The sequence below is a fragment of the Sus scrofa genome, chromosome 4, assembly GCF_000003025.6.
Source record: "Sus scrofa isolate TJ Tabasco breed Duroc chromosome 4, Sscrofa11.1, whole genome shotgun sequence".
In the NCBI taxonomy this organism is placed as follows: Eukaryota; Metazoa; Chordata; class Mammalia; order Artiodactyla; family Suidae; genus Sus; species Sus scrofa.
The window spans coordinates 112,053,859-112,069,649 of record NC_010446.5 but is presented as its reverse complement, the minus strand read 5'-3'; the positions used below and the strand labels follow the sequence as shown (position 1 = coordinate 112,069,649).

General features: G+C 41.6%; 1 protein-coding gene across 1 annotated transcript in view; it reads right to left on the bottom strand.

Annotated features, from left to right (window-relative positions):
• VAV3 (vav guanine nucleotide exchange factor 3) overlaps positions 1-15,791 on the bottom strand; it is a 377,763-nt gene that overhangs the window by 133,184 nt on the left and 228,788 nt on the right. Inside the window, 2 exon segments of the mRNA XM_021090110.1 lie at positions 6,613-6,713; positions 7,001-7,102. Of these exon segments, the coding sequence (XP_020945769.1) occupies positions 6,613-6,713; positions 7,001-7,102 (203 nt within the window).

Genomic DNA, 15,791 nt, shown 5'->3' with positions numbered 1-15,791 from the left:
TTTTTGCCAAGTAATTATTATTTTGAGGGTGAATGAAGACTAGATAAATTTAAGGGCTATAGAGCATGTAATACAAAAGGCTTTTGAACCCAAGGAAGACAACGTCCAAAGAACACTTAACTTTAACAAAAAGAAGTGCTTAAGAGTGATTTCCAAAGTTTAATGGTTAGTAGTTAGCCACATCCAACACTATCAAGAATTGTATTCGAGTTAAAATATTCCTATTTGGAAAAAAGGAATAATGACCTGATATGAAGCACCTCGACCTTGGACTTGGTACCAAGGGATTGATACAAAAGATGCAAACACTTTCCCTGTGGTGAGGAAGCATCTATGCTCCTAAAGGAAATTAAAAGTGCTACCCACACAGTCCACATGTTCCACTGCTTGTCCAGCTCCCCGTGTAATTAGTTGAGGCCAGGTGATCAGTTTTAACCAATGGACTTTTGAGGTTAAAAAATGAAATTAGGAGTTCCCGTCGTGGCGCAGTGGTTAGCGAATCCGACTAGGAACCGTGAGGTTGCGGGTTCGGTCCCTGCCTTTGCTTAGTGGGTTAACGATCCGGCGTTGCGGTGAGCTGTGGTGTAGGTCGCAGACGCGGCTCGGATCCCGCGTTGCTGTGGCTCTGGCGTAGGCTAGTGGCTACAGCTCCGATTCAACCCCTAGCCTGGGAACCTCCATATGCCGTGGGAGCGGCCCAAAGAAATAGCAAAAAGACAAAAAAAAAAAAAAAAAAAGAAAAGAAATTACTCACTTCCAGTCCATGGGTCTTAAGAGCAGCAACCTCAGAAGCCAAGTGTTGCATTGACAGAGTCACATGATGAAACCAGCTTGAATCCTGAGGCCATTACTTAGCAGGGAGGGACCCAGAGCAAACAGTGGATGTGCAAATAAACTTTTAGGCGTTAAAGCTACTGGGATTTGGGGGTTTTTAGTTACAGCACAGTCTAACCTTGGCAAATACCTACACTCAAACTGAGAATTTAATGCACACTACTATTGGGTGGTCAGGGTGAATTTAAATGATTGGTATGGAGAAGTAAAAGAAGGGTGGATCTTGGAATTGTAGCTCCCTACATACTTCAGGGAGCATATTTCAGGGAGAGGAAACCCTAAGAGCCAGCAAAGATTTTAAATGGGATTGACTGGAACAGGCAGTAGAGTTCTCCAGAAATAGAGGTATTTTTGTCATTAGGTGTTTCATGAGCTGGTTCGTTTTCTTGCTACTTATTAACCTAACCCAAGTGTCCCTTGTCAAAGGCCCTATGATTGATGCTCCGGGCATGAATCTTAACTTGAATACATGCTAGAAAGGAATGCAAAAGGTCTACACAGTTTTCCATCTTTCATTCTTAAAGTACCATCCGGGGATTCAGATCAGGTTTTTATTCCACTTATCCCAAAACCATTCAAACTGTAATCTCTACAAGGGTAGAATCAGAACCTGTTCAATCTCCCACAGCCTCCTGCTTCCGCTTCTAAAACTATGGTGATTTCCAGGGTCCAGAAATCCTGGTGCCGTACAGTTCTAGTCATTAATCTGTCCATCTATTTGTTGGTCTCTCCACTCATCTGTCCATCATGGCTTCCCAGAGGTCAGAACATCAATTAAGCATGGATCTTATCCGTGAGAGGCTCACTATCTATCTGAAGTTTGTACGGTGTTCTGAGGAATGAAAGGTATGGTGAGCAGATGAGTGACACATCAGACTTGCATTTTAATAAAGATCATGCTGCAAATTGTATATTGGAAGTCAAATTAACAGCAGGGAGGAGACTTTTGTAGCTGTCCAAAAAAGAGAGAATGAGATTTTTTTTCAATCTATAGCAATGCCATATTAGCGGATTCTAGAGAGACTTCAGAAGAGAACTAAGAAGAATAGGTAAGTGAATGAAGATGAAGGAGAGGGAGTAAGTCAAGGCTAACAACCGGGTTTGGGTAGATGTATAGATGGTGGATCTTGAAGACAAGGACTAGGAGGAAGGTGATGATGACGACTAATGAGGTTGGTTTTAGATATGTGAAATGTGAGAACACCTGGGAAGGGGTATGTGAGAAGATGGAAATTCTGAATCCAAAGTTTAGGAGAAATGTCTTTAGTGGAAATGGAGCCTTAGCTGCCGGAGGTGTATAGCTAATGACAGAACAATTAATCAGAGACCCAATGGATGACATGCGGGGGTGGGGTGGGATGTGAAGGAGAGTGAGAAGGGTGAACGGTGCCAAGTCATAGAAAATGGTCGAGCAGGGTAAGGCCTGCAATGTGATGTCCAGTAGAAGGTGGAGTGGACGATTCTTTAGCCCTCATCAGTCCCCTGGCTCACTTGTCATTTTGCACTAGTACCTCTTCTCCAAGTGACCATCCCTTATCTAGAAATACGGCCAAGGCTGAATGAAAATGCTCCACTTTTTGGCCTTGTCTTCCACCCCAACTATCTGACATTTACAATAGCTGAGCCATTCCTACCAGCCATGGCTTTCTGGACCATAGGTGGACTCCTGACTCACACTGAGCCAAGCGGAATCTCTTTTTATCTCTTGAGACTGTGTTAACCAATGGCCCCAAAAGCTCTATGAAGTTGGGGTCAATCATCTCAAATCACTTATGATTTAATTTTTGGGGGAAACCTGGATCCTGTCAGAATTTAAGTTTGCCTTGAATCAGTACTATTCACTTGCTTTGAGTTTGGCTGTTGGCATGGTATCTCCCAAAGTCAAGTTCTCTGCTCCATACAAAAGCCCCCTTCAAGTAAACTGTATCACCAGCCTCTGGTATATCTTGTCCTGCCTCCTGCCTCCTGCCCTCCTCCCTTATACCTGCTTTTTCTCCAATCATACCATTCATGGAAAATTATCTTGCTGGATTATTATAAGCAATTACTCCCAGAGATCAAAACAAAGGATGCTGCAAAACTTAAACCAATATTGGGGCTGGGATTGTTTAGAGGCTGGGAGACAGCCCACAAAGTCTAGTGTGGCTATGTCCTCAAAATACTACCTATCTCACCACACTCGTAACAGACCTGCCAAGCTCAAAGGCACCCTCGACCCCATGATTACGACCTGCACCAGAGCAGGAAGGCAGGAGGCTGGAAGAGAGGATGTCACGACTTCCAACTTTCAGAGGGTATCTGTTTGGGAGTGAGGAAGAGAAGGCTGCTGATAGAGCTAACACATTCCTCTTCATTCTCAGGACGGACCCCTTTATTCCTAAGGACCAGCCAGCAGAACCTAATCTGAAGGCAGGAAAGGGAAACCTCCTTCGTACCACGAGTTAACTGGCTAAGAGCATTCACTGCCATCCGTCTCTTAAAAATTTTGAGCAGGAAAGCACGGAAAGAGGAGAGAGGGTAGGAATAAGGACACAGACGTGCAAAACGAAAGGAGAATGGAGGGCAACTTAACGATGCAAAAGAGAGGAAGAATCAAGAGAGCAAGGGGGAATTATGTTCAAAACTCCAAGAAGCAAATTTAGCTAGAGGTTTAAAAAAACTTTTTCCCGCTTTATAACGAATAAGCAAGTTTAGAGAACAACGCAACCTTTTAATGAATGAGTATCAGTAAGCATTCTCTATGATCTGCAAGGCACTGTTATTCTTTGTTATTTTCATGTTTTTTTTAATGACACAGTTTCCTCCTCTTAAAATAAGAGGCCCTAGAGCTGAAGGGCTCTAAATTTCTTCCGGCTCTGAGACACTCTATGGGGAAAGAGCAGGTATGGTCCCCAGAGATATCCGAGTTTCTTGTAGCACTTCAGAACATTTAAACCTAAAGACACTGGTAGTTACTAACTCAATTGAATTTAAAGGGTTTTTTGCTTATTTAAAAAAAAAAAAAAAAAAAAAACAGAATAGAAAATTTCTCCCATTCACAGAGAAATCCAAGCACTTAATTACGGTACTCCAGTTAGGTTTGATGCATCTGGCTTGTATCAGCACAGCTAAATCACAGGATGGGTTGCCAGCCCAGTGGTTAAGCAATGTAGACACACTGCTTATTTCTCTGTGCCTCAGTTTCTCATCTGGAAGAATAGCAATAGTGCCAAGTTGACAAAAATGTTACAGGAATAAATGAGCTAAATGAGTGGCAAAGGACTCGGAGCAGTACCTGACACTAGAGAAGTATTTATTTAAAAAAATAAAGAAAGAAAGAAAACAGAAAAGCTTTTAAAGGCTAGGTGCTATTATTATCCCTATTGCATATGAGGAGAAACTAAGACTTAAAAAGGTTCGTAAGTAGGGACCAGAGTTGCCCAGCAAGTCAACTATGGAACCGCATCCCAAGCAGACCGAGAGTCCAGAGGTGACAGGCTTTAGTGGCCTGTCACGCTGTCTCCCGGCACAGAGCAGCTCATGCTTTGGAAAAGGACAAGGACACCACGACCTAGAACAGGGACTGGGAATACATCACCCTTGTATCTGGCTACACCAGGATTTCCCAACCGTCTCCTACTGACCTGTTTTTAATCCAAAGTTAAAAATGTGAAGTCTTTTAATGTCATTCTTGCCTATCCCTTCAAAGTCTGGTGCTCACTAATTTCTCTCTACGCACGTGCTCTGCATCATAAACATGAACGAGATGCAGATTCAACACATTTCTTTCGAGAAAACCGGCTTCTCGTCCTAACACCCTGGATTAAAATCCCGAGTTTTTCTTGGGTCCGGGCACTTGGCTATGCCTCGACATTATTTCATGTGATCCTCACACTAATCCTCTCATTTCCTTTTTACAGAGGAATAAAGGAACTGTTTAAGAACCCTCTCCAAGCTCCTGCAGCTTTGCGAACAGCAGAGCTAGATTTTTCCGTCATCTCTGCTTGACTCCCGAACGCTCTCCCACACTGTTCTCGTTTGCAAGCCAGTACCCTGCCCACTGGGGGACCACTTCATACCCTCACAGACCCAAACTCCCAAGACAGGGCTAAGGGGTTTATAAAAATCCGTTTGCCTACTGTGAGCCAATAACCCGTTAATGGTCCCCAGAGATTACAGGACAGAACACCTAGAGATGGAACCACAGGAAATGTAAGTGATAAATGGTATCTGGTAGGCAATTAAATAATAATAATAAATCCATATATTTATTTTATATTGTAAAGCTTGTAGGCGTTCCCGCAGTGGCTCAGTGGGTTAAGAACCTGACTAGTACCCATGAGGATGGGGGTTTGACCCCTGGCCCCCCTCAGTGGGTTAAGGTTCTGGCGTTGCCATGAGCGATGGTGTAGGTCCCACATGTGGCTCGGATCTGGCGTTGCTGTTGCTGTGGGTATGGCACAGGCTGGCAGTGGAGACTCTGATTCGAACCCTAGCTTGGGAACTTCTAAAGGCTGCAGGTGTGGCTCTAAAAAAAAAAAAAAAAAAAAAAAAATTGCTGCCTTCAACCTCTGTAAACTGCTTAAGACCTTCAGAAACATTTGTAGGTGCTAATCTTGTCTCCTCTACCTCACAGAGCTTGATAAGGTACAAAAGCACCATGACTCCCTTCAGAAACTGGCCAGGGCTCTTCTGAGGACTGAATGCATCCCTGCAGGAAGGGCAGGCACAGAGCAGATGCTCAGCTAAGGCTGGGCTCTTCCCCCTCACACTGCCCATGCCTGGCATCAAGAATGGCTCATGGGGCCCCGAAGATATGTCACCCAAAGGAGCCGAGTGAGAGGAAGGCGCTGTGATCTAGTGCTCTAATAGGACTCACACCTTTGGTATGACTGCCGATTTTCAGAACCGGGCTCTGAAACGAGCTATTATTCTCTGTTTCTCTCCTCTTCACATTACCCAAAATAATTCAATGTCCACCTTCTCCCTTTGGGAAAATCAAAGGTTGACACGGCTGCCTTTTGAACTCAAGCTGCTAAAGATCCCTTTCTTCTGTTCAAAAAGTTTTACTGATTTTGAAAGGTCTTATTGATAAAACACAGAGAAACTCGGGGGAAAAGGACAAAGAGAAAGAAGAAGAAAGCGAAAGAATAAAGAGGCCAGAAAAGAAAGAGAAGGAAGAGAGCCCGCGAGGAGCAGAGAGGCGAAAGGCTTCGGAATGCATAACTGCCAACAGGCAGAACCTGGCTCAGGTCACCGCCATGGGGCATTATTTTTAAAAACCAAGGGGAAAACACTTACACAAAATCCAAAAGATATGTCCCCTTTGTTAAACGCTGGAAAATGACAATGTATTCAATTCATTAATTCAGGAAATTCGTCTGTGCGATGTTTACTCCTGGCAGCAGGAGCATGTCCAAGATGAGTATTTAAGAGGAAAAGGGAGAAATTCCAGAACCCAAGACAGAAGTGAAGAACTTTTCTTTTTTCCGTTTTGTTTCTGTGACTCCATGTGTGTGTTTCGGCTGTTCTTGGACTATGCTGGTGAGACTGAGGGCCGGGGGTAAGTGAAACAGGTGACAGGGGACCTTCCACGCCCCTCGTGAAGCCCTCGGCCTCCTAGGTACATATAAAAGTCACAAGAATGTCAAACAATTTTCTAATTGTGCTTACACACGATCGTTTCAGAAGGTGGCAGGTTATAAGAAACACCTCGTAAGAGTGAATGAGGCCTTCATGATGTTTAGCAGGTTTTATGTTCTTGTTAAAAGCAGAACCACAACAATAAGCATGACTTACCAGCGGAATTAACGCGGCCACAACTCTCTGCTCTGCCCAGACACTCTTTGTGGGCCCTCGCGCCACACTTAGCACATTGATAGCCTTGGAAGAAGGTCCCCCTGCGAGGTAAAGTGAGAGGGGGACAGGTCACAAGGAGCTCAGTCTACAGGAAAGCAGCAGGGCCAGAAGGGAAAGCCAGGAGCAAGGGCTACCCAGAGCCCTCTTCACCTGGGCGAGGGGCCTTCCCGGTTCTGAAGGGATGGCCCAGGCTTAGGGTCAAGGGACGCTCTGTTGGGTCCAAACTGGGCAGGCAGCATCATCACTTGAGAAGTGTTGGCTGGGATCGCAGAAAAGTCTGAAACGTTTGGCAACGTTTCAGTGGCACCCCAGGGCCACACACCCTTACCTCAGGAGCATCTGGCAGACTTTGCAGGAGGTAACCCGGCTGAAGGTGTGCATCTTGAACTCGTGAAAATTGGAGTCTGCGTAGTCGGGCCTTATGTTGGATCTACACAAAGGGAGAAAATAACATCCTGAAGGGAGTCTCACAACAACGCGGCACCTAAATTCATCATGACGTTGGGAAGGGAGCAGATCCAGGCAGACAGGCTATTAAATATGCAGTGGTTACTATGCCAAAGTATGCTCTACATTAAAATAGGCATCAGTGGAGTTCCTGTTGTGGCTCAGTGGGTTAAGAAGCAGACGAATATCCATGAAGATGCCTCACTCAGTGGGTTAAGGAGCCACTGTGGCCATGAGCTGTGGTGTAGGTTGCAGCTGCAGCTCTGATTTGACCCCTAGCCTGGGAACTATAACTTCCATATGCAGCAGGTGCAGCTCTTAAAAGAAAAAAAAAAAAAAAAGCACCGAAATCTGCTTGTATGAGAGCTAGCAATAGGTAAAGGTTTAAGCAACTTAATCCTCCTCAGAGCTGAGTGTTCCAGGGAACTTGACAGAATGGCCACAAAGGTCAAGCTGCCAGGGGAAAAAAAAAAATCACAAAACCTGCCGGAATTCACACAGTGCGATAGTTTCTTTTCTCTAACCACATCACTGAAATAGAAACTAGCCCACAGTGGTGGGAGGGAGGGGAAGAGTGTGAGCCCCCATCTAAATAGGTGTGTGGATTACATAAGAATCTATAAAAGGGAATACAATTCCATAAAAAGTTTTGAAACAAAGCATCCGTCTGATCATTAAACACTTCCTGCTTAACAAACAATCCACTTTCCTTGCAATCCAAATGAAAACCAAATAGCATTATTTTATCACTTATATTTTATTTGTATTGTACATTCTTGGAAACAACTCTTAGGCAGACTGCAAACTGACACCCACTGTGCATTTCCTCTGTGCCGACACTGTGATAAAAACATGATGTGTTCATCACACCTCACTTACCCTTCACACCAATCCTAACTGCTAGGCAGTGACAATATCACTAGTTTACGAACATGGAAACAGGCTCCGTCTAAAATAAAGGCAATGAGGAGTTCCCTGATGACTCAGGGGCCATCATTATCAAGATCCAGCATTATCACTGCTGCGGCTCGGCTTGGGTCCGATCCCTGGCCCGGGAACTTCTGTATGCCACAAGGAAATGGCAGAGCCGGGAACTCGAAACCAGGTCTGTGTTCTTAGCCACCAAAGCTATAGAGCAAGGAGGAATCCAACAAGATTCACCTTAATATAATTAGATTTTTGCATCTAATAGGTATGTTGGAAAGGTAATGTTTAGCCATTTCCAGAGGACCTTTTAAAATATTAATCTTACTTTGTCCTTGTCATAGAACAAAGCAGAAAAATTAGGAAAGGACAAGAATGAATACAAAGCAGAGGTACACCTAGAAAGCTAAGACGATGCTCTCTGAGATGTTACAAGCAATTTGAGTGATTGCAGGAAAAGTTCGAGATACTGATGAGCTAGGATTTCCCCTTTTATAGCACACAGCGACTCTCAACCACACAGAGCCTTGGCGTAATGAAGCATAACGCAGGCGGGCGACCAGGCATCAATCTCTGAGGTACCAGGAGAAGCCTTATGAAAAAACATTCACAAAGGCAATTGGAGTAGCAGGCAGTGATGCAGAAGTGTCAGCGAGGTCAGCCTTCCAATCCATCTGCTGAATATGAGCGTGCTAAAAATGAAATCAAATATTAGTGCCATCTGGGATTTCTCTGCTCCGTGCTTCTGGTGACCTCACTTTTTGGGAAAATCGTTCCACTGCATGCTAAAAAGCACAGCCATGTCCATAGGGGCATTTTTTTGTGTCACTGATTAAAAATTAGAGAGTTCTTCGGGAAAGGAGAAGTTGAGAAAAGATAACGATCTAGAAACAAAACTCTCTGCACACTGTTTAGAAAAAGTTGATTCTTGAGTCCATACAGCCAGGCATTGATAAGAGCACTGAAACTCCTTTCCTCAGCCAGGAAGGGCCACTGTTCCTTCTCTCTGAGCATCAAGGTGATACAGTCAGAGACGAAGTGTCACATAGCAGCACCAGTCCCCGGAACTTGAAGAATGCATCAGCCTGGAGTTTTAGAATAAAAGTAGGTCTCCTTCAGGCGGAAACGCAAGTAAATAGATTCCGAAGAGGCAAGGATTTAATTAATTGTAGAAGTCTGCCTGGAACATAGGTGGAATACTTTTCTCTTAGGGTCAACCCAAGGAGGGGTGTGTGTGTGTGTGTGTGGTGTGCCATTTGTATTTAACACTTTCACCAACTAACTAGGAATAAGCTGACTTTTCAGAAGACGAAAGCTAAGAGGAAGATGACACTAAGAGGGTAAAAAGGAAAATCCTACATAAAGAAAAAAATCTCAGAAATAACTGTGAACAGTAATTGTCTCAAGTTAAATGAGACTTGAAGTAGTAGGGTGGAATGATCAAAAGGAGCTTCTGGAAGTTTGGGTTTCTTTTTTTAACTAAAGCTAAATATTATTTTAAAATCTTAAAATCAAACTCTAAACAATAAAAGTTAACTCTCCGGCCCTGGGACTGCTACTGAGGCACTATAGGATGTAAAAGCATAGCTGAGGGCACGAGTCTGAACTTAGACCACCTGGGCTTATATCCTAACTTGCAAATCACTAGCGGGGTGACCCTGGGCAAGTTCGTAAGCAGAAAGCAGGAATACTAAAATAACATCAAACCTGTAAAGTAAGGTAATTTATGTGAAGTGCTTAGGACGTGGCACGGCCCAGAGTTGGTGTTCAGTAAGCCTTGGCTCTAACTTAGAAATTGCTGATTCCAATTTCACATAATACTAATGTGATCAGGACAATACTTTATGACTCACGAGTCCCTTGTTTGTCTTGGGACTGAAACACTAGAGGATTCCCATTCTCCTCGGAATTTCATTGCTGGAAGGATGTTATACACTCAGGGTCCTTGGGACCAGGAATCCATATAATAATGTGACTTCATAGAATATATCCAATATAATGACAACCACAATAAGAAATGGGGTTACTCAGGAGAGGATACGCATGGAAATATCCCAGGTAATTACAGTCATATCACAGACCAACTAAAGAGAAAAGAGACATCAGCACACATGAGGAGATAAAAAAACCAAAGACAGTAAGTTGGCTGGATGGGAAGAGTTGGAAAGGCAGACTAAAGCAGAGGAGGATAAGAAACATCAGGTTTAAAGAGTTGGTAAAGCCGGCTCCAAAAATGATCCAAGATAGCATCTATTGTATACCTCTAATGTACCAGGCACATTAATTGACTCTTTATATATACATATTTTTTCGTATTTACTTCTCACAATAAACCTAAAAAGTATAGTCATTCAGTCACTTCGTATTTATCGAGCACCTACCATATACACAGGCCCTGAAGCAGAAAAAGAAGAGATGAAAGAGATGAGGTAAGAGAGGCTGGCAGAGCCAGAAAAAGGGGAGATCTTATACAGAGACTGACACCACATTTAGCTGGCAAAAAAACCAACCAGCCAACAAAAAACTTCTGGGCTACTATGTAGAGAATTCCTTGCAGTGAAGCAAGAGTGGATATAGCAAGACAATCATAGGGCTGGGTTGCATACAGATGAGACCTGAGGATCCGATCGAGGTGAGCTCACTTACTCGGTCACATAGTTATACATAACACATTCTGAATCAGAAGCCTGCTGTGATATGTTAGAGTTTACTTACGAGAACTTGGATGGAATCTCATAGACCCCACTTCTTTTGCTTTATGGCCTATGATTAACATAATCAATCAGTCAATCAAATATTTATAGAGCAAGGCCTGTTGATGCTCTTAGGGCTCCTTAGCACTTTACATGCTCTCCTCCCACTGCCCCCGTCTTGCCACCTGGCTCCATGTGGAAGCCAAGCTGAGGACCACAGGCCTCTGCTTAGCCTGGGCGTCCTCTCCGTCCCGCAGATCCATTCCAACCATCCCTCAAGCATCTCAAATTTAGCCTAACAAAACTCAACTCCATAACTCTTCTTTTTTTCTTCTTTCCTTTTTTTAAGACTGCACCCACGGCATATGGAAGTTCCCAGGCTAGGGGTTAAATCAGAGCTGCAGCTGCCAGCCTATGCCACAGCCACGCACGATCTGGGCCATATCTGCAACCTACAGGACAGCTCACAGCAACACCAGATCCTTAACCCACTGAGTGGGACCAGGAATCGAACCGGTATCCTCATAGTTCCTAGTTAGGTTCATCACCCCTAGGCCATAATGGGAATTCCTCCATAACTTTTCATACCTTTCTTAACATCCCTGATTCTTTTTTTAAAAAATACAAACCTCGTGTCAAGGGCTGATTTTTCCCATAGCAATGGAGCTGCTGTATGATCTAACATACCTGATTCTAATCCAATTCTGATTTCAATCCATCACCACTCACTTCATCTTCCAGCCAAGAAACTCAAAAGTCACAATGACGTGTTCCCTCTCCCTGATGCCCTCTACACACTCACCTGCTCTTAACCTCTCATCTCCAGTTTCTCCTTCCCTGACACTGTGACCAATCTCTGTTGATTTAACCTTAAACATACTTCCTCAAAAATGCAGTTCCACTCTCTCGTCTCACTAATGCAAGGCCTCAGTCTCTCTTAACTAAATTGTGACCATGACCTTCTTAATTATTCCATCTCCTGCTTTCTCTCCCTTTTTAAGACTCTCTTCCATACTATTTCCAGAATTACTTTTAAAAATGAAAATATGATATGTCACTCCCTGACTTGAACACCTCCATTGCCTAGAGGGATAAAGTTAACACTTGTAGCAGTAGTGTGGCAAAATGTGTTAAGCTCTAGCTTTAGCTGCCTCTCACATGCCTCTCTGTTCCCAAACACCAACCACCCACACATTACAGACACACACCACACCTTCTCACATTTCCCAAGCACATGCTTCTAGTCCGTAACTCTGGGTTTTGTAGTCCATTCACCCTAAATGCTTCCTCCAATTAACAACTGCTCCTTTATCAGGTTACTCATCTAGGACCAGATTAAACAACTGTGACTGCTTTGATAATATCCTCATTAGGTCTGTATGATAAAGATGGTGATTATCATATCATCTGGATTCCCAAAGTACTTTTTCAGCCTTCTAGTATAATATTACATGGCATTATAACCACTTACTATCTGCTTCCCACCAACAGAAAGCTAGTTCTACGCTATTTATGTTTATACTATCAGGGGCTAGCTCAGTGTCTAATTTCTAGTGTATATAAAGTTGATATTATTGTATAAATTAACTAATAAATATCCCTATGTATATATTAAGTATTCTGCTACTTAAAGGGGAAAGGAGTAAAGAAAGAAAAAGCCTAGTCATCACACCCTCAGAAAGTTTTCCACTGAGTTAAAGAAACAAAAGCTCACGTCTGCGAAATGTTTATAATTAAGGACCAAAGAAATAAAAAAGGGAGATCAATTAGTGGCTACATTAGTTGGAGAAAGTGATGTTTAGAAGATAAAGGGGGAAAGTGCTACGAGTTCGAGGGGAAATGAGTAAAAGTTCACAAATTGAGTATCAAGTGTTGACAGGATAATGGACAGACCAGGGCATCGCCTGTGACACTGTGATGGTTAATTGTATGTGTCAACTTGACTGGCCCATGGGTTGCCCAAATCTTTTGTCAAACATCATCCTGGGTGTTTCTGCGAAGGTATTTTTAGATGAAATTAACATTTAAATCCACAGTCTGAGAAAAGCCGATCGATCACCCTCCTTAATGGGAATGGGCCTCATCCAATCAGCTGAAAGTCTGAATAAAAAAAAAAGGCTGACCCCGCCCCAAGCGAGAAAGAATTCTTTCTGCCTGACAACTCTCAAACCGGGACAAAGACTTTTTTTTATTTTTTTTTTTTTTTTTTTGCTTCAGACACAAATTGAAACAATGGCTTTGCCGGGTCTCACGTCTTCAGTTCTTAGGTCAGAACTGCACCATCAGCTTTCCTGGTTCCCAGGCCTTTGACCTCAAACCCAACCACACCTTTGGCTCTCCTGCGTCTCCAGCTTGCTGACCCACCTAAAGACCTTAGGGCTTTCCAACCTAAGTGCATGAGCCAATTCTTTATGATGTACCTCCCGCCACATGCTCGCACATGCATGCATGTACACGCACATATACACACATGTGCATGCATGCACACATACATATACACAAGTGCACGCACGCACGCACACACACACACACACACACACACTGTTCTGATTCTCTGAAGAAACCTGACTAATACAGAAATACTAGAAAATAATAGTATTTTTGTTTTAATGGGGCCAGTTACCAGAGAAGCAGGCAGGAGCAATGTTTAAGTTCAAGTTTGTCAAGGCTTCAGAACATATTTCTCAACACCCCGATGTCAGTTTCATCTGAATCACCCAGGCTTTTACTAACTCCCTACAAACCCTAAAAGAAATCACTACACAGCGTTAATGGCGCTGTTTGCAGGTCCACCTCCCTGCTAGCAGGGAGTATGTCTCTTTTTGACTCATCTCACCTTTATGGTTATCAAACGTACTCTTAGGAAAATGAGCTGCTAGATATTTGTGGTTGATGGAAATCAGAAAAATATGCTTGACTATAGCACTGACTTTACTCATTTTCAGAAAAGCTGCCTCTGCCACATTATCAGATGGAAATTTGGAAGGAGTACAAGAGACAGAAAGGCATTTTTACTATGCCAAAAAATTTTATCTCCCATATAAAAGAGCTGAAGAAAAACATAATGATAAACTGCATTTCAATTAAAAGTTATAATTCATGTTTATTTACCTACATCCATCCTCTCTTCCTTGTGTGAAAATAATATTTAATCTTTTTACAAGAATATAATGCAACTCATAGATATAAATATATTTCAGCAGTAAGTATGATAGTGGAGCTAGTAATATAGTCGGTTATTCTTTTAAAAACTTACCTATTTAAAATTAACATGTTCTCAATTTTAACTATAAACTTTAAACCCTGATATCTTTCAGTAATGAAGTTTTAGGACATGGGAAGCAAATATTAGCAAAATGAAATAATCTATAATGATCACAACTAATTAAAAAGGAAGATGAGAATCAATTTATGCTATCACACTATCTCATACTCTGTCAGTATTACCAACATTCAAACATCATTACGATAGGCATTGTGACAATTGTCTAAGACACGAATTATTTTAATTCATCATACTTGGGGAAAATGTCTGTTTAGGTTTTCTGCCCATTTTTCAAGTGGGTTGTTTGCTTTGTTGTTGTTGTTGACTTGTATGAGTTGTTTGTATATTTTGGAGATCAGGCCCTTGTCAGTTGCACCATCTGCAAAGCTTTTCTCCAATTCTATGCGTTGTATTTTTGTTTTTTAAATGGTTTCTTTTGCTTTGCAAAAGCTTTTAAGTTTTATTAGGTTCCACTGGTTTATTTCTGCTTTTATTTTCATTACTCTAGGAGTGGATCAAACAAGATGTTGCTGTGATTATGTCAAAGAGCATTCTTCCTATGTTTTCCTCTAGGAGTTTTATAGTATCTGGCCTTACATTTAGGTCTTTAATCCATTTTGAGTTTATTTTTCTGTATGGTGTTAGAGAATGTTCTAATTTCACTCTTTTACATGTAGCTATCCAGTTTCCACAGCACCACTTATAGTCATAGAATAGTTGACCATAGGTGCTTAGGTTTATTTCTAAGCTTTCTATCCTTTTCCATCGATCTATATTCCTGTTTTTGTGCCAACACCATATCATTTTGATGACTGTAGCTTTATAGGATAGTCTGAAGCCAGGGAGCATTATTCCTCCAGTTCCATTTTTTCTTTTTCATAGTACAGGGAATTATATACAGTCTCTTGAGATAGATCATGATGAAAGATAATATGAGAAAATGAGTATATATATATATATATATATGACTGGGTCACTGTGCTATACAGCAGAAATTGACATAACATTGTAAATCAACTGTACTCTATAACTTAAAAAAACAAAATAAAAATTAAGTGATTAAAAAATTTAATGTGTTTAATATGACTGAGGTCATATTAAAGATATAAACAATTTATATCTTTTCTCCCTATATGCAGCCTTATAGAAATATCTACAATAAAGTTTACCTAGTGCTGCCAAAAAAAAAAAAAAAAGTTTCCTGATACTAACATATTTATATCCATGTTTCTTTGCATGTCCTATGATTTTGCTTTGTAAATGTGTTGCTGAGTTATTTGGTGAATAAATTCTTCATGGTGAATTATAACATTAAAAAATAAATAAGGATAGAAAATTCAAGCCTGCCATGTAACTCTTTCCTGAACAAAAATGTCTAAGAAAAATCATAGCATGAAATGTTCAGGTTCTGGATAAATAAAATTTTAAATTAACTGAGGGAAATAAAAAACACTCAAGTAATTAAAAGCTACATACCAAATTCCTAAATAAGAAGCTTGCATATTTTACTACAAATATGCTATCTTTTCTCAAGTTATCCATTTAAAACAACGCCTTCCTCTCAAACCAACACACAGACACACACAAACACAAATATACAGTGACAGTTTTTTGAACTTGACAAGTGATTATAAAATTCAATTAGAAGAATGATTGTATGAGAATAGTTGGGCAAATTTTACAACTAAGATGAGCTATTATAGGGGCATGAGCGAAGCCATGTAACTTAAGAGATATTAAAATGTTTTTTCAAGCTATCATTATTAAATCTGGGACTGACAACAAAACAG